The sequence below is a fragment of the Bos mutus genome, chromosome 5 (assembly GCF_027580195.1).
Source record: "Bos mutus isolate GX-2022 chromosome 5, NWIPB_WYAK_1.1, whole genome shotgun sequence".
NCBI classification, from domain to species: domain Eukaryota; kingdom Metazoa; phylum Chordata; class Mammalia; order Artiodactyla; family Bovidae; genus Bos; species Bos mutus.
Window position 1 is genome coordinate 21179015 of NC_091621.1, and position 25121 is coordinate 21204135.

Consider the following 25121-nt stretch of genomic DNA (forward strand, 5'->3'; position numbering starts at 1 on the left):
AACCTCAAGATTACTGTACCCACATCTTAAAGGTGATGACACCTAGGCTTAGAAAGATTAGGTAATCTATAAAGTTTCACCCTGGTACCAGGTGATAGAGCCAGTATTTTGACTCCTTAACTAGACCTTTTATATCAGAGTCTCGCCTCTTAATTTGCTGCTTTACACAATCTGTACAAGTGTTAATTGGATTGATTTTGTTTTTCTAGAGCAAGTGAGTTTTGAAACAATAAAGAATTTGATAAGAAAGGAAATATGAGATGTATATTTTTTTCCCTGAATGTTTTTTTCTCAATCTGTCTAAAAAGGATCAAAATAGCTATGTATATGAAATGCAATATCAGCTCAGTTCAGTCACTTAGTTGTGTGTGACTCTTTGCGACCCCATGGACTGCAGCATGCCAGGCTTCCCTGTCCATCACCAACTCCCGAAGGTTGCTCAAACTCATGGCCATTGAGTCAGTGATGCCATCCAACCATCTCATCCTCTGTTGTCCCCTTCTCCTGCCTCGTTTTTCCCAGCATCAGGGTCCTTCCCAGTGAGTCAGTTCTTCACATCAGGTGGCCAAAGTATTGGAGCTTCACCTTCAGCATCAGTCCTTCCAGTGACTATTCAGGACTGATTTCCTTTAGAATTGACTACAGTATACAAATTTTACAAACAATTAAAAAATATAAGCACTTGTTTTTGGTTTTTACCAAATTAATAAAATGTTCCATTTTCAGCTAATAATGCCTGCATTGATTTATAATAAAAATGATGACAGCCATAAGTAGGATCTAAATAATTTACCATATTCAGGACCAAAATACTCTGCCTTTTAATATTTTTCTCCCTAAATTGAAATACTAGATATTGAAGATGTTTCAATAAGAAAGATAAAATATGTTTTTATTTATTCTCAATACCACTGAAAAATAATTTTATTATAAAATTTGAAAGGTGATTTGTTTTAAAATTTATTAATAGAATTGCTTAACTTTCTTATTTAAAAAAATGTTTGTCACAGTAATTTTATTTATGTTTTCTCTGTTAATACTTTTTTATCTCTTTATCCTTTTCATTAACTGCCTAATATTGTCAGATTAATATATATAGAAATATGCACATTATCTCAATACCTTGACATTCTCACTCTGGTGATCTTGATCTGCACTCAGACTCAATCACCAGTTCCCATAAATATACCCTAGGCTGACATTATCTACAACTGCACTTGCCATATATCATTTTAAGCAAACTGCTTTCTGACTACCACTTCTTCTGCTCCTATTCTCTCTCAAACTCACTGCTGCTGCTACTGCTGCTAAGTCGCTTCAGTCGTGTCCAACTCTGTGTGACCCCGTAGATGGCAGCCCACCAGGCTCCCCCATCCCTGGGATTCTCCAGGCAAGAACACTGGAGTGGGTTGCCATTTGCTTCTCCAATGCATGAAAGTGAAAAGTGAAAGTGAAGTTGCTCAGTCCTATCTGACTCTTTGCGACCCCATGGACTGCAGCCTACCAGGCTCCTCCATCTATAGGATTTTCCAGGCAAGAATACTGGAGTGGGGTGCCATTGCCTTCTCCCTCAAACTCACTAGATCAAACCTATCACTCCCTTGATTATACTGTGATGGTCTTTAATTACTTCTACATTAATAAATCCAGTGGTTAAAGTCTTCATTGTCTTAGTTCAGTTCAGTTGCTCAGTCATGTCTGACTCTTTGTGACCCGTTGGATTGCAGCACACCAGGCTTCCCTGTCCATCACCAGCTCACAGAGCTTACTCCAACTCATGTCCATTGAGTTGGTAATGCCATTCGATTCTCTCATCCTCTGTCGTCCCTTCTCCTACCACCTTCAATCTTTCCCAGCATCAGGGTCTTTTTCAGTGAGTCAGTTCTTCGCATCAGGTGGCCAAAGTATTGGAGTTTCAGCTTCAGCATCAGTCCTTCCAATGAATATTCAGGGTGATTTCCTTTAGAATGGACTGGTTGGATCTCCTTGCAGTCCAAGGGACTCTCAAGGACTCTCCAGCACCACAATCCAAAAGCATCAATACCGGTGCTCAGCTCTCTTTATAGTCCAACTCTCACATCCATATATGACTACTGGAATAACCGTAGCCTTGACTAGACGGACCTTTGTTGGCAAAGTAATGTCTCTGCTTTTTAATATGCTGTCTAGGTTGGTCATAACTTTTCTTCCAAGGAACAAGCATCTTTTGATTTCATGGCTGCAGTCACCATCTACAGTGATTTTGGAGCCCAAGAAAATAAAATCTCTCAGTGTTTCCACTGTTGCCCCGTCTATTTGCCATGAAGTGATGGGACCGGGTGCCATGATTTTAGTTTTCTGAATGTTGAGTTTTAAGCCAACTTTTTCACTCTCCTCTTTCACTTTCATCAAGAGGCTCCTTAGTTCTTCACTTTCTGCCTTAAGGATGGTATCATATGCATATATGAGGTTATTGATATTTCTCCCAGCAATCTTGATTTCAGCTTGTGCGTCATCCAGTCCAGCATTTTGCATGATGTACTCTGCATATCTTAGCATGCCTGCAAAAATTTACATACTTATTTACTTTTCCACCTAGAAATATTTTCTCTTCACATGGCTGCCAGCGCACAAGTTCTCACTGGCTGCAGCTTCTCAGTCATTTGTAAGATGCTGTTCATATTTCTGACCTCAAAACATCAGTGTGATATGCTTAGTCCTTGGATCTCCTTTCTTTTCCTTAATGTTTTACCCTGGCTTTTAATCCTTTCTATATATTGATATCTTATATCTCCTACCCAAATTCTCCCTTAATTCCAGTTTCATCCATTCCATATCATCATCTGTGTCTGATGAAAATCTAAGGAGAACATGTCGGAAACTAAACTCTTCTTCTTCCCCCTAAAACTTACTACTCTGTTATTTTTCCCTGTCTGAGTAATCATCACTAGCACTCTTCTTATTGCTTAAGCTAAAATCCTTGGTATCATTCTGATTGCCTTGCATTTCTCACCTACATAATCTGGCAACATAACTTGTAAGCATTCCTTAGAATCTATTCTCAGTCTGACGGCTTAGTGTTGCTTCCAATGTTATCACCATGATTGGATTTCTGTAGTAGCCTAGTCTCCCATCCTTGACATTCTTTAGTTTGTTCTTTACTAGCAGTAAAAGTGAGCATTTAAAATGTCAGTTGGAGCATGCCACTTCTCTACTCACAACCCCTCAGTGAGTTCTCTTCTTAATCAGATAAAATCAGATAAAGTAGAATGCTTTCATAACTACTTAAATTCTGTATGATCCTACAGTTAGTACCTTGAGCTTTTCATCTTGCTCATTCCACTTCAGGCTTCCCTAGTAGTTCAGTGGTAAAGAATCTGCCTACCAATGCAGGAGATCCCTGGGTGGGGAAGATACCCTGGAGAAGAAAGTGGTAGTCCGCTCCAGTATTTTTTCCTGGGAAATCCCATAGACAGTGGACCCTGGTGGGCTACAGTCCGTGGAGTCACAAAGAGTCAGACACGACTTAGCAACTGAACAACAACAAAATTCCACTTCAGCTACATTGGTGCACCTTGGTGTTCTAAAACATGCCAAATACGTACCCATCTCAGGGCCTTTGATTTTGTCCCCAGAATCAAGGGGACATTTCCATATTACTTGTATATATTATGCATACAAATATGTATGTGTTAATAAACTTCAGAAAACGAAGATCATGGCATCTGGTCCCATCACTTCATGGCAAATAGATGGGGAAACAGTGGAAACAGTGTCAGACTTTATTTTGGGGGGCTCCAAAATCACTGCAGATGGTGACTGCAGCCATGAAATTAAAAGCTGCTTACTCCTTGGAAGAAAAGTTATGACCAACCTAGATAGCATATTCAAAAGCAGAGACATTACTTTGCCAACAAAGGTCTGTCTAGTCAAGGCTGTGGTTTTTCCAGTGGTCATGTATGGATGTGAGAGTTGGACTTTGAAGAAAGCTGAGCGCCGAAGAATTGATGCTTTTGAACTGTGGTACTGGAGAAGACTTTTGAGAGTCCCTTGGACTGCAAGGAGATCCAACCAGTCCATTCTGAAGATCAGCCCTGGGATTTCTTTGGAAGGAATGATGCTAAAGCTGAAACTCCAGTACTTTGGCCACCTCATGCGAAGAGTTGACTCATTGGAAAAGACTGATACTGGGAGGGATTGGGGGTAGGAGGAGAAGGGGACGACAGAGGATGAGTTGGCTGGATGGCATCACTGACTCGATGGACGTGAGTCTGAGTGAACTCCGGGAGTTGGTGATGGACAGAGAAGCCTGGCGTGCTGCGATTCATGGGGTCGCAAAGAGTCGGACACGACTGAGCAACTGAACTGAACTGAACTGAATAGGAAAAATGCCTAGAAGAAAAAATATCAAAATGGTAACAGTGGTTATCTCTAGGTGAACATTTTATTTGTATTTTATGTATTTTTGCAATGAGCAAGATTTATTGCTTCAATCAGGAAACAAGTATTCATTTTTATAGAAAGACTAAAATAACCTCCCTTCCTTGACTTCTTCCTGTAGCCTCCTTCGTAGGTGATTTTCTGTTTTTTGTACTGCTTACATGGGTGTATCCACTTTCGAAGTTCATCATTATATATTGACGATTTGTGCATTTTTCCATATGGATTTACACTTCAGTTAAAAAATCAGTGCTGCCAAAATACAAAGTAGTATTAATAGTATACTTACAGTTATTTGATGTAATTTTTTAAATCTTCTGGCTAGTTTGCTCTAAGTTTTGAAGTACACTTTAATGTTTACTATGTAATTAATGCCTTAATTAAACTGTCTTTCACTGTAAGACTGTTAAAGAGCATTAAAAGCTAAGTAGAACATAAACAGTGCTATTGAACTAAGTTTGATTATGTAGGTTAGGTGTGGCTTTTATTTTTTAAGAAAACATGTATTGTTAGACTTAGTATTTTACAAATAATGTTTTGTCCAAAATTAAGTATTCTAAAAGAGGTATTTTATATTTCTTCATATGTTATAAAATATTTTAAGTGTAATTTTCTTGAAATCTAAGTTAGGTGAGTTATTGACAATGTTTAAAAATACTTTAAAGATTCATCTAAATATGGTACCAAAACTTAATAACTCTCAAACATGTAGATACTCCTGTATCTTACTTTACAACAGATAAACTGCTCTGGGTTTTTAAAAAAGACTTCTCCCACTCAGGTAATTGGTTTAGAAATAAGATACCTGGTTTTACCTTAGAATCAAGAGATTTTTGACCAACTTCTCTTCAAAGATGGCACTTTTTTGTTTGTCTCCATATTCTATTTAATTTCAGTTAGCTATTTAAACTGTAAATTATATTCAGCTTAGTATAAATTATTCTTAAATTGATTTTGTTGTAACGAAATTTCATCCTGTGGCATCTCTGAATCATACTTTAATTTCTAACACCAACACATCATCAGAAAATACATTAATTTTATAATGTATAAGAAGTTAAAGTGCACCCTGTATAATGTAAACTATATTTTAGTATTATGTGATTGAACTCTTACCTTTGAGATATTAATTTCTCCAAGTAATTATCTGTCAGAGTTACAATTATCATTTTGTTCCTAAAAAGTATACCCTGTCTCAAAAACTTGATTGCTTTATATATTTCCTACGTATTTGTTTATCTTCTCTTATTATTATCAGTATTCTAAATTTAGGATTTTTATGCTAGTGAGCACTTATCTCTGTGTGTACATTATTAAATATTTATTATATTTACATATCTTTCCTCCTTATGTCTAGATACAATTGAAAAGGAAATAAGAAAAATCTTCAATATTCCAGATGAAAAGGAGACCAGATTGTGGAACAAATACATGAGTAATACATTTGAACCACTGAATAAACCAGACAGCACCATTCAGGATGCTGGTTTATACCAAGGACAGGTATTGTTTAGCAATACTGTTTATTTTAAGCATACTATCCATGAAGCTTTTGAGATTCATAAACTTTATGGCTATCCTGACACTCTACAATGGGTTCTACTATCTCTGATTTCCTCTTTTCTAACTCATCTGTTCTCTTTTCCCTGCTGGTCACTAGTTATGCACTAATTATAACTTCTTCTCTCCTTGAGCTTGAGAATAACCTACTTTTTAAAAATAAATTATTTTCCATTGACAAATAACTGATGTAATAAGGGATCAACATACTTTTTGTAAAGGATCAAGTAATAAATATTTTTGTTTCAGCGGTCTTTATGATCTCTGTCATGACCACAACTTTGCCATTGTAGTAGCAAGAAAGTAACGGTAAACAATATGTAGAAAATGGATATGGCTATGTTCCAACAAACTTTATTTTCAAAAGCAGTCAGTGAGCTGAGTGAATTGTAGTTTGCCAATACCTGTTAGAAGGGGTCAACCCCCAGTTTGGTCTTTCTTTATGATACAATCCAAACAAATGAAAGACTTTATGATGTAATCCAAACAAACGAATGTGTTGAGAAATGAAGATTTCTAGACACAATCAGCAAGTCTTACTGATTCTTCCTTCCACCTCTCTCTCTAATTAATCTCTGTTCCATTTCCAGCCCTTATTTTTCAGTAATGTTTTAACAAATCCCTCTGCTTCCAGTCTTTTCATGTCCATTCTCAACCTTCCATATTTCTGCCAGAATACCCTTTCTAAAATGTAAACCTTATTATTTCCTTTCCACTAATCTTCCCTGGCTCCTTAACAATTGTAGAATAAAGTCCCAGCACCTTAACATAGCATGCAAGTCATGGTTTATCCTTTTACCTTATTCTTCCAGCATCTTTTGATTAATCTTGCCTTTTGATTTGCATTCCTAACAAAACCTAACTGAACTACTTATAGTCTTTAAGTCTATTATGGTGTTCCGTTCTCTTGTTCTTTGATATATGTTGTTTCATCTGCCCATTGTACTGTTCTCTCCATTCCCTGTATTCATCCAAAATAAAATTCTTTTTAAACATCCAAATATTAAAATGAAGCTTCCCATCCTATCATGTAATCTAACCAGATCAGATTATCCATCCTTCCAATTCCAATATCAGATCATTTCTTCAGCCTTTCATGATCTGTTTATCTCAGTATCTAACTAAGGCATAGAATTTTTTTTTACTTTGGAGAAAAAATTTCTCCCTTAACTTCCATAATGATTTACATGTATGTCTTGTATCATTCATTGTATACTTTGCTGTGCTTAGTTGATCAGTCATGTCCGACTCTTTATGACCCCATGGACTGTAGCCCGCCAGGCTCCTCTGTCCATGGGATTCTCCAGGCAAGAATACTTGAGTGGGTTGCCATGCCCTCCTCCAGCAGATCTTCTCAACCCAGGGATCGAACCCAGGTTTCTCGCATTGCAGGCGGATTCGTTATTGTCTGAGCCACCAGGGAAGCTTGTATCATTCATTGTGTACTTCAGTTATTTATATATTAAGCTCCCTGGCTAAACTATGAAGTCCTTGTTTTGGTTGGATTTTGTGTCCTAAATAGGACCTATATTTTAATACCTAACACAGAGCCTGCTGCTCCAAGATATGGAAGTTTTTGCTTTGTTTTGTGTTAATTTAAAATTGATATTGATATGTGATGGAAATTGTTCCTACTATAATCAAATATTGTCCTGAGCTGTAAAACAGTGATTTTCACACTTATTTTAGCCATTATATTCTTAAGTAAAATCTTACAAAATCTAACATGTATTCTAATTTAAAGGAGTTACCCAGTTGAAGCTGATTGAGACATTTGGAACTACTGGCTACTTGACGCTCCCTTCCTTATCCATCCAACTCTCTCTCTCTTACAGTAGAAAGATCCATCAGGCCATGAGGTTGCTCCAGGGAATACAGTTTAAATATGTAGGATTATTTCTTAAATCTTTTCAGTAATTGAGTCTGTGTAATGTCTGTAATTCTCCTTGTCATGTATATTAGACTGAGGCTTAGAGAATTTAAGTAATTTGATATTCTTGATAGGAATGCATCTATCAGAATGAAGATGACAGAATTATTTTAATAAGACTAAATATCTTATTAAACATTCTTATAGAATATCTTTAGAGACATTTGATCTTTTGAAATAGAAATGGTTCAGAGAAAATGCATGAAATTGTCTAGATTTTTGACCAGTTATTTTCTGAATGATGATGAATGAACTGAACACTATCTTAGACTTAAAACAATTTTTTTTTCTTACTGAAATAGAAAGTATCCTCATTAGAAAGTGAAACAAAGATACATTATTGAAGAGTTTGCCTCTCAAAATAGATGGTCTTTACCTCTCTTTCTTGTATGTGTATGTTCAATTTAATTAAATCTTAAAATATTTTTTTAAATATTTTCATTTTGAGTTAAGGTTTTAACCTTAAATGATGAAAATTTTATTCAGAAAATGATACATTTGAGTAAGGAAATGAGTTTTAGCATTTCTGATGGCATTCAACATTAATTGTAAAGACAAAAGGAATTTAAAATACAAATACTGCTTGGGATTAAAGGTTACAGTTAAACTTTAAATATTTTTTTGATTCTTCAGCTTTAGGATCTTCCTTTAAAAAACAAACTGTAAGCAAAGATATTAAATATATACCTTTGACATTTTCTATAGCTATACTCTTTTGCTTTATAGCTGATTTAAGTGCTGCTAGAGACTAAGTTCAGAAAAGGCAAAGGCACCCCACTCCAGTACTCTTGCCTGGAAAATCCCATGGACAGAGGAGCCTGGAAGGCTGCAGTCCATGGGGTCGCTGAGGGTGGGACACAACTGAGCGACTTCATTTTCACTTTTCACTTTCATGCATTGGAGAAGGAAATGGCAACCCACTCCAGTGTTCCTGCCTGGAAAATCCCAGGGACGGAGGAGCCTGGTAGGTTGCCATCTATGGGGTCGCACAGAGTCGGACACAACTGAAGTGACTTAGCAGCAGCAGCAGAGACAAAGTTTATGTGTATATGTTTTTTAATAAAGTATAATTTTTACTTAGATGTCTATACAGTTATAAGTTGTAGCACAGGAAATCCTTCCTTCAGAAGTTAAAAATTACTCAGCAAACTCAACTTTATAAACATGTAAAACTATGTAAATATATGACTATATCATCTTAAACCAGAAATTGAGCATAATAGTTAATTGCCTGTGGTAGTTAGGGAGAGGAATATGATCAGGGAGGTGTCAGGATGGCAGGTATACAGTGCACTATTCTTAATGTATTACCTATACTTCATGTGTGTTTTGGGAGTTTGTTTTTTGTTTTCTGGTCAAGCTGTATGGCTTGCAGGATCTTAGTTCCCCACCCAGGGATCGAACATGTGCTCCCTGCACCAAGGGCACGGAGTCTTAACCACTGGACCATCAGGGAAGTTCCTCACATGTGCTTTTTGTTTATAGGAAATAATTTAAAGGTAACTTTGGCTTCCCCAGTAGCTCACTGGGTAAAGAATCTGCTTGCAATGCAGGAGACATAGGAGATGCGAGTTCGATCTCTGGGTTGGGAAGATCCCCTGGAGGAGGAAATGGCAAACCACTCCAATATTCTTGCCTGGAAAATCCCATGGACAGAGGAGCTTTGTGCGCTACATACAGTCCATTGGTCGTAGAGGGTCAGACACGACTGAGCAACTAACACACCGCACACAAAGATAACATTAGTGTTTTAATTAGCATAGTTTATCAACAACAAAGAGTCGGACACGACTGAGCGACTTCACTTCTTCATCAACAACATGGTTCCATGAATTTTTTAAATCAGTATTTCATTTGTATATGTATTCTGAATCAGGCTTACATTTTTACATGGTTAATATCCAAATGCCAACTTAGAAATTGCCTGAAACATATAGTCCACAAAAGTATATTACTAAGTATACATAGGTCCCCTTCTTATGACTAATTCACATTGTTATACTGCAGAAACCAGCACAACATTGTAAAGCAATTATCCTCCAAATAAAAATTTTTTTAATTATTTTATCAATAAAGAAGTATATTACTAAGAATATATAGAACAGGTAACAAAATTGCAACTTTAAAAGAGTTGATAAAAATGTAGTGTAGAATATATGCAAATTTTAATGCCTTGAATTTGCTTCCAGGCATATTTTCTATATTATAGTTTTCCTGTGGAAATTTAGATACTAACTTGTAGAGATCACTTATTTCTTTTGTTAATTATTTTGGTTTTTCTTCTTTGCACAGACTCACCCCTACTAAAACCTAGAAGAGAGCCTTCTTTTTTAGATTGGAAGATAATGAAAAAAGATTCTGGGGTTTTATTTTAAAATATAGTTCACCTCAGCCTGTACCTTTCATTTGCTAGAGGTGATTTGTGTCTACCCTAACTATGCTGCAGTAGGGAACTGCAGTCTGATTTTCATACATGGTTCTATCATTTATATCTTAAAAGATTTTCTAATTTATACAGTGATAATGTAAATAAGGACAAATTTCTTCTTTTTTATAATTTTAAATTTATTTATTTTAATTGGAGGCTAATTACTTTACAATATGGTAGTGGTTTTTGCCATACATTGATATGAACCAGCCATGGGTTTGCATTTGTTCCCCATCCTGAACCTCCCTCCCTGTCCCATTCCTCAGGGTCATCCCAGTGCACCAGCCCTGAGCACCCCACCCCGTCTCATGCATCGAACCTGGACTGGCGATCTGTTTCACATATGATAATATACATGTTTCAATGCTATTCTCTCAAATCAAAGCCCCTGACAAATCATATATAATCTGTAATTTGGAACTGTCTTTGTCTCTGTTCCTCAGTATTTGCGTAACAATAGTTGACTGAGATCATATATCAGTATGTTTAAGAACAACTATAACCATTTATTGAGCATCTGTTTTTTGCACAGTACTTTTACAAGCAACAAACAGAAAACATACTCCCCAGATTCAAAAAACTTCTATCAACTTGGTTTAAACTTTTTTAATGCTTTAAGTCATAGAACCAGTGATTTTCCTTGTAGTTTGTTACCTTCTTTCTTTCTGTCATTGCCGACGTCTTATATTCAAGGTCTCTTTATCTCCCTTGACCCGCTTTGAAATCAAAGTGCAGATACCTCTTCACCTTGTCTACTGTGTCCTATAAGTCACTGCAGAGTTGCTTTAGTTATTTAGCATATACAGCTAATCTTCTTAAGCTATTTTAACTTCAGCGTTAAGGAAAAACACTCTATTATTGTCTTATTTGCAGGTGTTAGTGATAGAACAGAAAAATGAAGATGGAACATGGCCAAGGGGTCCGTCTACTCCTAAGTAAGTGCTCTCACCTTTTATGGCTTAATACATGATTTTGAAGCTTTGATTTCAGATAATACAGAATGATAGAAGAACGTAATTATATCCAAATATATATCCAAATGTATTTAACTTTTTAATACTTTAGTGTTTTATTCTCAGTATAGGAGTTGTCTAAATTTGCACCTAAATTAATATGCTGTAATTTAAAAGCTTTCCAATACTAATTTCTTTTAAAATAATGTATAAATGTTATAAATGTAATGGTGCACTAATACAATCAAATCACTAAACATTTTGTTTAATATTTTTCAAGCTTTTTGTGATTTTTTTAAAGTGTCTGTTAAAAGAATATTCTTTATCAAAATGAATCTGATGTGAAAGTAATACTTTTTATTTATTTAAATAAATAGAGTATAAAAGTACAAGTAGAGATAGAAGAGTTTTATTTTGATGGTAAAAGAGCAATGAAAAAATTAGGAATCTTCTATTAAAATTTTTTAAATTATGGTAAAAAAAACATAACTTGATATCTGTCCGCTTAACAAAGTTTTAAGTGTGTGCACTTTGCAGTATTGTTAACTGTAGGTACATTGTTCTACAGAAGATCTCTAGAATTTATTCATCGTGTAGCAATCTTTATTCCTGTTGAACAGTAATTCCTCATTTTTCCCTTCTTCAGCCCCTGGGAATCTCTATTCTGCTCTCTGTTTCTATGAGTTTGACTAGTTTGCATAGCCTCATACAAGTGAAATCACACAATATTGTCTTTCTGAGAATTGTCTTACTTTACTGGACATATTATCCTCAGTCATATGGACTTATTGCTTTTTGAAAAAAATCTAGTCTTTGATAGCTTTCATGAAGTGAAATACGATTATCTCTGTATTGTATAGCCTGCTTATATTATCCTTTGCAAAATTTCAATTCTTCTGATTTTTGCATTATTTAAATACAGTCCATGCTGTTAACAAAGCCATTGGGCTGGATGTCTGTAGGAATAAGATCATCTTTGCAGGGCTTAATAGTAACAAGGGCTTCCCTGATGGCTCAGTGGTAAAGAATCTGCCTGCCAGTGCAAGACACATGGGTTTGATTCCTGGATTGGGAAGATCCCCTAGAAAAGAAAATGGCAACCCACTCTAATATTCTTGCCTGGATAATCCCATGGACAGAGAAGGCTGGTGAGGCTACAGACCATGGGGCCATAAAGAATCAGACACAATGTAGCAACTAACCCACTACCAAGCATACTGTCCCTTAGGTTCATCCATGTTATCAAATATGGCATGATTTCGTTCTTTTTTCAAGGCTGAATAAAAGTCCTTTGTATATTTTCTTTATCCATTTGTCCATCAACAAACATTCAGGTTGTTTCTATCATCTGGGCTATTTTAAATTATACTACTATGAACTTGGGAGTGCAGATGCCTCTTCAAGATACTGATTTCATTTCCTTTGTATGTACACCCAAATGTGAGATTTCTGGATCATGTGATAGTTCTAGTTCTAATTTTTTAAGGAACCTGCTTACTGTTTTTGTAGTGCCTATACCATTTTACACTGCAGCAGTTTACAAGGGTTCCAGTTTCCCCACATCCTTGCTGGCTCTCGTTTACTTTTGTTCTTTTGGTAATAAACACCCTAACAGGTGTGAGGTGGTATCTCATTGTGGTATGATTTGCATTTCCCAGTGATTTCTGATATTGAGCATCTTTTTAACATACTTATTACCTGTTTGTGTGCCTTCTTTGCAGAAATGTCTGTTCAATCAAGCCCTAGACCCATTTGTAAATCTGGTTATTTGAGGGTTTTGCTGTTGAATTGTAATGAGTTTCTTATATATTGATATTTTGAATATTAACCTCTTATCAGATATGTTGTTTAAAGATTTAAAAACAAGACCTGAATCTATAAAGCATGACATTGGTCTTGGCAGTGATATATTGAATATGACAACAAAAGCAATAATAGACAAAAGGGACTATATCAAACTAAAAAGTTTGCACACAGTAACAGAAACAATCAACAGAGTGAAAGGGTAACATGCTGCATGGCAGGAAGTATTTTTACTGGTTTTAGGATTTTCAGATCCACATTTCATTATCAAAAACACTTAGGGCTAGTTGTATTTCAGTATTTCGACTTTGTAGACATTTGAGAAGTAATGTGTCACATGTGCCACTTACTATTTTACTATTTCTGTAACGTCCAGGGAGACTCTCATAGTTAAGCACATTAGTATTCATTAAGTATTCACACAGAGCAGGATAAATAAGGAGTATAAATAGCTCATATCAGTTCAGGTTAGATTGCCCTTAAGGGAATCATGGAGATTTTTTTAAGTTTTCAAAGCTTTTGAAATTTCAGATTTTCTGATGAAAGATTGTGAATTTGTGTTTTGAAATCCTTAAAATAACGGTTTTTAAATTTATGATAATTTAGTCATTGTTAACCAACCTAGCTAATAAAAGAGAACAGCCTGCCACTTAATTTCCTTCAGAACTAAAATATACCTTTAGTGAGTTATTCTCTGTCCTTTTTATCTTCTGTGAAGTTTATTTAAATTTTTTGTAGGAATATGCCCAAGTATATTAATTACATTTTATTTTTACTCCACTTAGTTGGATGTAATACAAGAGTAGAAATTATTTTAGAGAGATACTAAAAAACACATGGTAGAATCATGTAGATTTCTTGATGCGTTTAGTTTTTAGAAGTTAGGAATATTTTCTTTGTGAATATTCACATTTAGTGTTTAGATCAGAACTACTATTTTTTTTTTCTAGCTTATCTTTAGATAGTTGTATACCTGTTACAGCTTTAAATAACTTTGCTTGTGGGTTAATATAAAAGTCCCTTGAATTTCAAAGATTGATAGATCTTTTCAACTTAAAATTACTGATACTCACCTAAGAGATAAAACTACATATTAATATTTTATTTTATTATCTTTGTTCCTATCTGCTAGCACAGTACTAGTTTATTAAACAGCTATAGTTACTTGCTTTTGTAAGAGAAAACATTGTTTATTATATAATACTTTACACACTATACACATGTAGTAAATATTGGTAAGTGAAGGTACTATACCAGAGATATACACAGAAGTACAATTGAGTCCCATTCTTCACTGAATCAGCCAGTTTTATAGGAAACCCAAATATTAAAACATGTAAAGTTTAAGTATTCGTTCACTGTAAAATGTGAGAAATACAATATAGCAGTATGTCATAAATTGCCAAATGATAGTTTATTACTTAATATTATTGTATTAAAAATGCAAAAAAATTGTAATTAGCATCTAGTATATGGAAAGACTCTCAAAAAACTAAGAATAAAAGGGAATTGTCCAAACTTAATAAAGCCTATAAGTCTAGAATCTGTAGCAAACATGTAATTGAAAATTTTTGAACCCAAAATAAATAAGATTAGAAATTTTAAAAAGAAATAAAATACACTATTTGCACATAATAATACTGTCTTCATAAAATCCAAAGACAAGAGACTAGAACTAAGAAAATTCAGCAATACTATATAATATAAAATTAATTTATAAAAATTAACAGGTGTTTTCCATACCCATAGTTCAATACTCTTTAGCTTAGCTGGTAAAGAATCCACCTGCAATGCAGGATACCTGGGTTCAATCCATGGGTTGGGAAGATCCCCTGGAGGAGGGCATGGCAACCCACTCCAGTGTTCTTGCCTGCCTTGAAGAAGTCCCATAGACAGAGAAACCTGGCGGGCTACAGTCCATGGGGTCATAAAGAGTCAAGACATGACTGAGCAACTATCACAACACAACATATAATAAGTATTTTTATCTTTATAGGCCATAGGGTCTCTGACTCAACTATAACTGCTGATACAGCTTGAAAGTAGCAGTAAACATTGTGGAAACATATGGATATGGTGTGTTGCAGTAAAACTTTGTTTTTAAAAAAATGTGGATTTGGCTTGTGTGCCATAGATTCTTGACCATGATATATAACATTAGTAACCCACTTTAATAAGATAATTTGGATAGTATCTGTGACTAAGGGATCACAGAACATAGTGTGAAAATTAATGTGTTTGATTACATTAAGTATTTCTGTTAAAGGAACTGTATACAAAGTTAAAAGTCAAATGTAGGTTTTAGAAAAATCTAAAGCCTACAAGGGAATAATACTATAGTGTGCAAAGAACTGCTGTGAATTAACGGAAACAAAGCAGATAACCTTTTATAAAAATAAAAGATTAAAAAATTTAAAGAAGGGGACGCCCAAGCGCTGACAAGTAGTGAGGTGGTATACAAACTCTCTTGTAAAATTAAAGCATGAGATACAACCTAATAGCCATCAGAATGACAAAAACCTAAAAGGGTGCTAGTAAGAAGTGTTTGGAGAGTTGTAGGAGACGACTTAGGTACTGATGGTAGAACTACAAACTAGTACCATTCTATAAATCAGTCAGTGTTTAATTAAATTAGGAATGCTTAATGCGTCTGACCCAGCACTCAGTGGAATTTTTTACACATGTCCCTGAATATATTATGCAGTCTTTGTAGCTGCATTGTTTGTGATAGTGGGGATTTGAAGGCAGCCTCGCTAAATATCTTTTTCAGGTAGAATGAATAAGAAAAATGATGGTGATGTATTGTGGAAAACCAGTGCAGTAAGTAGAAGTAACAGTGGTAAGATCTTTAAAACTGAATAAACTTTAAAACATACAGTTGAGAGAAAAAAATAAAAACAAAATGAAATTTAACTTAGTATCATTTAGGTAAACTTGGAACAGAACATATTATATAAAATTATAATATTCAAGAACATTGAGAAGGCACCTGAAGTGGAGGAAAATAGTACAGATTACGGGAAAAAAAAGTTTGAGGAATTATCATTTACAATTGAAGTAAAGATGCAAATTCCTTTTTTCTGGATAAATGCCAGTTTTTTTTAAAAGAGTGAAATTCTGTGTATTCATTGAAGTTACTACATTATAACCACATGTGACTTAGACAAATTCAACTGTAGCAGAAGGCATGTAATTTTAAGGTCCTCAAAAAAGAAACTTCAAGATATTAAAATACAGAACAACTGTAACACTTAGAATTGTCATCATGTCTGTCAGAAGACAACCCTTGGTCCTCCGCATAGTATGAAGATGCTAGTTCTAATGACTACCACTAATCTGGGGTCTGTCCAGTGCTCATACTGCTTAGCACATAAATACTTCCTACTTAGAGTGTCAAAAGCCAAGGAAAAAATCATTAAAAGCTGTAATATGGTGATGAAAGGAAGAGTCACCTGTTGAGTTTGTTAAAACACTGTTACCTAAGCCCCATCATTAGAGTTTCTGATTCAGTAGATCTGGGTTGGGCTCGTGAATTTGCATTTCTCATAATAAGCTCATAGCTGATTCTAATGCTGTTGATCTGTCACACTTTGAGAAATTCTGTAGATAATGTTTCTTAGTATGTATTGTGTGAACCACTATAGACAGAAGTTTCCACAGTCCTTCCCACCAGACCAGCGAGTATAAATCTTTATGAGGGGACTCAGGAATCTGAATTTTAGGTGCTGCTTATGAAGAAGAAAATACAAGAACACCACTACAGTAGGCATTGAGAGAAAGCATGTTAGTATCTAACTGTCTTGACTTTTCTATACTACTGAAAACTAACTGTTCTGAAGGACCTAAAAATCATACTGGGCCCATTTCTATCAGAATGGAGACAATATATCCTAACCTGAGGAACTGCTAAATATAAAAGCCATATTAAGCATAAAATATAATTTTTTTAAAACATATAGTCCTGTTTATAAAAATGTATTAACCTACGACAACCCAAAATCTAATTGGAAATCTTAAGAACCGACCTAAAAATTATTCAGAAGTTTTCTATTTTTATCTATTCAGATTTGTCTGCTGGATATCAATTTATAATTTTATTTTTTCATCTTTATATTCATGCTTTTTTTTTTTTTTTAATTGAGATGCTTAGTTTTTTCCAGAACTTGGATTTCTAATCTAGTTCTTAAGTATTTAATTTCTTAAAACTGCTCAAAAACACATTATTTTCTAATAATATTTTATGAAAGCTTCAACCATTGTAATGTTTTTTCTGTTGTGTTAAATTTGACTATCTTTCCGAAAATGTTGTCATTGGGTGGATAGTCTTATTATTCAATTGGAGGTGTGTAGCTAGTTACAGCTTATTTTTTTTTTTAATTATTTTAAAATAGAGTAATTCTAGAATCCTGTGTGTTCCTAAAGAGAGGAGAAATCTAATCAACAGATTACCCCTTACTCTCGAGAAAATTTGTTTAATGTTAACACCTTATCCCCTAGTTAGAAGCAGTATAACTTGATTAATTAACTAAATTGTACTATTACTTTTTTTCTGTATGATTTCATTTAGGTATAATTGTCTCAAAGAGTGCTTTTGACAGTACTAACATTTTAGAAATTAAAATATCCATATTTTGCTGTTTTTCTAAAATAAGTAAAAATTCTTATAAAAATAGCATGAGAAGTTGTTTTAATTCAGACATTTTCATTAATTGCTCAAAAATACTGACAAGAGATGTGTAATTAAGAATCTGTTGAAAAAAGTAAGGGTCATTGATGACTGAAGAGGCAGTTTTCATAAGCTAGAAAACATTTGGAGAAGAATCCGAAATCAACCAGGTAAGACATGACAGGCTAAAATAAATCAAATAGAAAACTAAGCTGGTAGTTCTTAACTCAGATGTTGGCCCTCTGCCATCTGTGGTGTTCTGATTAGCAGAATTCCAAGTTGGTGACTGAGCACTAAGTATAAACTTCATCTTAGTGGTATGTTAATATTTTTACAGCACTCTGTCCCTGAATGCTCTACTTGGAGAGAGGAAACATTTTATAAATAAAACCACTGCATACTACTTTTTATTTAGGATAAACAATAAACATCTAGGTGACTGTAATAATTGTTTTGTTTTTTTTACACCAGCTGTTTTGATTTTGTATCTGTTTAAATATAGGTAGAAAAGCCTAGCATATATTTCTTTAGGACTTTTTAAAGACTTATTAAGCCCAGTTTGCATGTGTAGTAATTGCAAGGTTAACTGTATAAATGGATTCAGAAATGGTGGATAGACCTGTTCAATTGAAAATTCGTACTAGGAAACTCTTGTGAGATAAAGTATTGTTTTCATTTTAATAACCTGAATAGACACTTTTTAAGTATTTATAAGCAAGACAGTCTCTGTTTATTTGAAACAGATTTGGTTATGATAGTTTTACTTCAGTACTAAAAGAACAATTGTTATTACAGTTCACAGAAAGTGCTTTCTTAAAGTTTCTGTGAAAGTATACAAATTTGTTACCAATTTTAACCTTGTTCAAATATTGAAAGGTGAGGGACTGTGATTTTGGTTGTAGGAGTTGAGAAGATGGCTCAGGAACCAGTTTTTCATTCCTTGTCATTCAAATTCATATTTTTCAAATTAATAACATCTTCAATTTAAAATGCAGCCTATGAACCATAAATCTAGAGTAACATTCCAAAAGCTGCAATTTGTTGTCATTTTTAAAGATATTTTGAGTCTTTATAAATTTTCTTTCATGCTTCATCTCATTGGTCTGAGTAAGAAAAAGACAGAACACAACATTGTAAATCAGCTATACTCCAATAAAAAAATTTTTTTAAGAAACAATGATTTTTTCTGAAACTAAAAAGTTTAAGGTAATGGAACTGCATAGGATGCAGTTATTATGGGCAACCAAAGCTTAGAAAGTAATGAGAATTACAGGAATGGAGTTACATTCCTGGAAGTGAGAAATATTACTGAATTATCTAATTAAAAATGTAAAGAACTGTATACTAAACCTTTAAAAGTGTCCCTAAGTAATGATATAAGACAAAAAGATAAAATGAATAATTCTGAAGATTTAGGAAATCTTGACTCTTGTTTGGTCATAAAGGCCAAGGGGAAAAAGAGCTTATAGAATAAAGGGAATGGTAAGCAATGTATTTAAATGATGCAGAAATTAGAGGGAGACAAGAGATTCCGTGTATTTGACAAATGAAGACAGCATGATGGGAATAAGAAATAGAGTATAGGGAAAGAGGGGATGAATACCTAGTCAGAAAATGGAACACCTCATATAGATCACTCATCATGAAATGTACTGAAAGAAGAAAAATAAGGTGGTACTTGGTTGGAAAGGCATTATTCCTAGAGAGAGAAAAAAATTATATATAAATATATTTATTATTTAAATATATACATCCTTTCCTAGCTATTTGTTACCTAATGATGAAGGCAGCATAATGGTGGAATGAAGTTCTTGTGTATTGTTATTTACCAAAAACTTAATTTTTTCCAGCTATTTTAGTGGTCCAGACCCAGATATTTTTTGGAAATGCTTGTGCTTGTATTGATACATAAACACACACTTCCCATAACTATACTTTGTGGTTCCTGAATTTAATATTCACTAAGATCTTGAATGTGTATACAGATTTTCCTTTAAAATTCTGAAAATGCACATTGATTAAATAAATCTTTGTGTAAACACTACCTATTTCTTGTTGTGGCAAGATAATGTATAACCTAGTACTATGTCTCCAAGTTTTACCAAAGGGAGCATGGTCACAATCAAGCTTATTAGTTAGTGTTAGATTTAATATTTAAAAGCCGTATCCAAATTAAATTGAAGTAATGACATTTAGATAGTATATTTCATGCATAAATGAAACTTACGTATTCAGTTCTCAAATAGATGCTTGATTCAGAGGTACTCACAAAAAATTATTGGATACTTTCTTTATCCTGTGGTTTGTTCCAAATGTTTGAACAATTTACAGTGACACATATAAGTCAAGGTTGACTGTATGACTAGATTAAAAAGTCAGGACGAAAATAAAAACAAACATGCATAGTAAGATGAAATCAGAGGAGTTAGCTGGTAGGAGCAGAAATTGCTCTTGGAATTAAGGTAAGGGCTCTTGGAATTACTAAAATTGATCTGCAAGTGTAAGGACATTTTTGGGATCCCTATTCAGACTAATTCAATTTTTGAGACAGTTGGGGAAAAAATGTGAACATGAACTGAATATTAGTTTGGGGCAGACAGTAGTATCGCAAAAGATCTCTTAACCTGCTGGGGAGACATACTGTAGTATTTACAGGTGTACTTATAAATTTAAAATAGTGCGGCAAAAACATGAATGTGCAAGTTGAGGGCTTTATAAATAAAATGAGTGGTAGAATGTTAATAATTTTTGAAGCTGAATGACTGATACTGGGCACATGAGGACATGTGTGTGAAAATTTTTTCTGTTAAGACAGCAGAAAAATTGGGTTGCAGTTTTGGTGTTGAGAGTGATAATGATTAAAGAAAAGTAACTAATTTTTTTTAAGTGGAATATTTTGTCAGATCCCATTAGAGCAGTCAAAATGGGAAGCAAAAATTACGTTATGTGAAGCATCATATATGTAAATTTTCATAAGTTCTCTTTTGTTTAAGTATTTAACATGCCACCTGACAGAAAGGAGACACAAAGCAAATGCTTGTTGAATTGAACTAATCTGTATCTCACAGCAGTAAAGGTGCTTAATGTTTCAAGAGATTTAAATTTTTCATTTTCTCTAAGAACTTAGTTTAGGATGATTGTTAGAAACTGGGAAAGTTAAGATCAGTCTTGTTTTTCTTAATAATTTTTGTTTTTTAATGTTAAATTTTAAAAATTTGGGTTTTATGTCATGTTTGAAAATAAAAGTTTTAAATTAGATATGTCAGTATTCAGACTTAATTTCTTTATATTTTCATTGTTCAATATATATTAGATTTCCATGTATGTTGAATATTTAGGTAAAGTTGTGTTTTTCTGTTCATGTAAGAATTTTAACTTGGCCTTGAATTATAGGCTTTTAGCTGAAACGCTGGGAATAGGGGAATTAAAATACTGCATTCAGTTGTCAGGGGTGAAGTTTAATTTTCCCACTTCATGAAATCAATTCAGTTGCGCTGTTTTACTTTTTTCTGTCTTGTTAAGAGACGATTCACTGTCTTATATTACACTTAGCCCTAACTAGCCAAAATGAGTTTAATGCTAGATAACTGGCTTAGCATCTAGTTTGTGCATAATATTCTAAGCATTTTTTTTTCACTCATCTCTTTAGAAAGCTGTTAGTGCAAAGTTGCTAGTAAACAGTGTGATTCCCAAATTGTATTAAAGAAAGAGTTAGTGTTCAGGCTATAATCCATAGATTGACTAATCAACCCCTAAATTAATTCCACAAATATTAGCTAGATTGGGCTACGTGTAATCTAGGTCAGAAGTTGGAATCACAGTAGATAAGTGGTCTAACTATTAACAATAATGTCTGTATCAGGATTTAAAAAGTTTTATCAAACTTTTCTATTTACCTGTGGACCACATCCATCCAGCTCTGATCTCTGTGCTCTTTAAAAGCAAGCTCTCTACCAATGGATTTATCCGAGTGTTTCCTTGACCTTGCTTTTCCTTCATTATCAACTCACTCCTGTGTATATAAATGCCTTGCATACTGCCCATATATAGTAGACACTAGTTAACGTTATTTTGTGCTTTTGTTTCTTTTCCAGTATCATTTTCCAAGCTAACTGATAGATATAAACAAATCTCTCCCATCTTTAAAAACAAGACCATTAATTTCCTCTGAATATCATTTAGTTTTTCTCCCTTTGATAGCCAACTTCTTTAAAAAGGCAGTGCTTACTATTCCTTATCACCTATTCAGGATTTGCTGCTAAGTCACTTTAGTCGTGTCCGACTCTGTGCGACCCCATAGACGGCAGCCCACCAGGCTCCACCATCCCTGGGATTCTCCAGGCAAGAACACTGGAGTGGGTTGCCATTTCCCTCTCCAATGCATGAAAGTGAAAAGTGAAAGTCAAGTTGGTCAGTCGTGTCTGACTCTTCACGACCCTGCAGCCTACCAGGCTCCTCCGCCCATGGGATTTTCCAGGCAAGAGTACTGGAGTGGGGTGCCATTGCCTTCTCTGTAGCAGAGTCCTTATTGAACTTTTTTAAAACCTAATTTATTTGATCTCTCTCTTTAATACTTCTTTTTGATAACTATCTCGTACAGAAATTCTCTTATTTTGAAACCATTATACCAGTTTTTCAGGACTCTGACCAATCCTGTAACTGGCTGGCTCTCTTCCTCTCTAGGGCTGCCTGCCTATTTTTGCACGTTTCATACTGCACAACTCTGGGGACATCATTCACATTGTAATCTGTAAAAGGCCCTCTTTGGCACTGTGCAGTTTTATCTACCATTGTTTTTGTACTATTGGTGCAAATATCTACCCAGTGAAGGAAGTCAGATTATGTTTAAATAACATGTTGGTGTTTTTGTGAAAATAGTTTTGACCTCATGGACTGCTGCCTGGAAAAGATCTTGTAGCCCGCTCGGTGTCCATGGATTGCACCTTGAGTACTGTTTTCTGAATCTCCAAGACATGTTGCCTGTGCCCACTCCACTGTCTTAGTCCCCCTTTATTACTTCTCACATTTGTTGTTCTTATAGTCTCCTAAATGCTCTTCCAGTCTAAAGTCTCTTTCTGTTCCTCATGAGTTAACTTTCTAGAATACAAATTGGCTATGTTGATACTCTTAAAATCTTTCAATATGCCACAGCACAATTGGATAGAATTCAGACTCCTTCAGAGGACATAAGAGGTTCTTTATTATCACACCTGCCTTACTAACCTCTGTTTCTAACACTGCACACTTCCTACTCTTTCTATTTATTGATAATTCCCTAACGCATCATGATTTCTGTAGCTCCACACATTTTCACATACTGTTCTTTGCACCTAGAATACTCTTATGTTCCAGTTTCCACCTACCCTTCCAGCTGTGCACATTTTAAAATTACTTCATGTACTACCCACAAAATTTGATTTTGTTATAATTTTAAAATTTGTTTTAGAACTTAAACTGTTTTATAGGTTGCTTGTGTCATTTCTCCGTTAGATTATGAGCTATTTGAGATCAGGAACTGTGTCTGTCTTTGTATTGCTGGACTTAACAAGGGCAAGAAATCCTGTACTGTCTTGGAGTAGAGTTGCTAATGAATAGTAAAAACTGACAGATGGGCAGAAAAAACGTTACACACACACACACACACACACACGGCGCACACACAGACACATACGCACACTCCCCACCTGCATATGGGTTTCCCTGGTAGCTCAGATGGTAGTGAATCTGCCTGCAATGCTGGAGACCCTGGTTTGATTCCTGGGTCAGGAAGCCCCCCTGGAGAAAGGGATAGGCTACCCACTCCACTATTTTGGGGCTTCCCCTGGTGGGTCAGTGGAGAAGGAAATGGCAACCCACTCCAGTATTCTTGCCTGGAGAATCCCAGGGACGGAGGAGCCTGGTGGACTGCTGTCTATGGGGTCACACAGAGTCAGACACGACTGAAGCAACTTAGCAGCTGGTGGGTCAGACGGTAAAGAATCTGCCTGCAGTGTGGAGGACCTGGATTCAAACCCTGGGTTCAGAAAATCCCCTGCAGAAGGGCATGGCACCCCACTCCAGTATTCTTGCCCAGAGGATCCCCATGGACAGAGGAGCATGGCGGGCTACAGTCTATGGGGTTACAAAGAGTCGGACACAACTGAGCGACTAAGCACAGCACATATATACCATCAGTTCAGTTCAGTTCAGTCGCTCAGTTGTGTCCGACTCTTTGCAACCCCGTGAACCGCAGCATGCCAGGCCTCCCTGTCCATCACCAACTCCCAGAGTCCACCCAAACCTATGTCCATCAAGCCAGTGATGCCATCCAACCATCTCATCCTCTGTCGTCCCCTTCTCCTCCTGCCCTCAATCTTTCCCAGCATCAGAGTCTTTTCAAATGAGTCAGCTCTTCACATCAGGTGGCCAAAGTATTGGAGCTTCAGCTTCAACATCAGAACTTCCAGTGAACACCCAGGACTGATCTCCTTTAGGATGGACTGGCTGGATCTCCTTGCAGTCCAAGGGACTCTAAAGAGTCTTTTCCAACACCACAGTTCAAAAGCATCAATTCTTCAGCACTCAGCTTTCTTTATAGTCCAACTCTCACATCCATAAACATGACCACTGGAAAAACCATAGCCTTGACTAAACGGACCTTTGTTGGCCAAGTAATGTCTCTGCTTTTTAATATGCTATCTAGGTTGGTCATAACTTCCCTTCCAAGGAATAAGTGTGTTTTAATGTCATGGCTGCAATCACCATCTGCAGTGATTTTGGAGCCCAGAAAAATAAAGTCAGCCACTGTTTCCACTGTTTCCCCATCTATTTGCCATGAGGTGATGGGACCAGATGCCATGATTTTAGTTTTCTTAATGTTGAGCTTTAAGCCAACTTTTTCACTTATATAAATATATATATATGTGTGTGTGTGTGTATATATAGGCATTTCACATGATATATGACCTTAGCCATATATATAATAAATATATGTTATAATAAAATGTTTATTTTCATAACTTTTAGTATAAGTAAAATTTAAGGGAATATTTCTCTTTCTGTATACTTGAAAACTTGTAGTGAGTTGAATTAAATTGTAGTCACATGGGTCACATTTTGAAAGATTAACCTCCTTAATTCTTATAACTTAGGTGCAGTGTTTTTAGTTTGTTTCCCTAATTTAGCATTAATAATATGAAGGCAAACAATGCCAGAATGCTTCTTTATTACTATTAACATTTTAAAATAAATACCTTAAAATATTAGTATATATATTAAAATTGCATTTTAAGTGCATCTTCTACATTGTTTTATATTAAAACTTGGTGGCTATATTTTTTGTTTTGAGCTTAGTACAGTTAAATAAAATCTTGCAAGGGTCTT

The 25121-nt window shown here is 35.0% G+C and overlaps 1 protein-coding gene across 4 annotated transcripts in view; it reads left to right on the forward strand.

Moving 5' to 3' along the window:
• USP15 (ubiquitin specific peptidase 15) overlaps positions 1 to 25121 on the forward strand; it is a 134976-nt gene that overhangs the window by 59400 nt on the left and 50455 nt on the right. For all 4 annotated transcript variants that reach the window (XM_070370525.1, XM_070370526.1, XM_070370521.1 and 1 more), the window contains exons 5-6: positions 5777 to 5922; positions 11211 to 11272. In XM_070370525.1, the coding sequence (XP_070226626.1) occupies positions 5777 to 5922; positions 11211 to 11272 (208 nt within the window). The remainder of the gene's footprint in view (positions 1 to 5776; positions 5923 to 11210; positions 11273 to 25121) is intronic.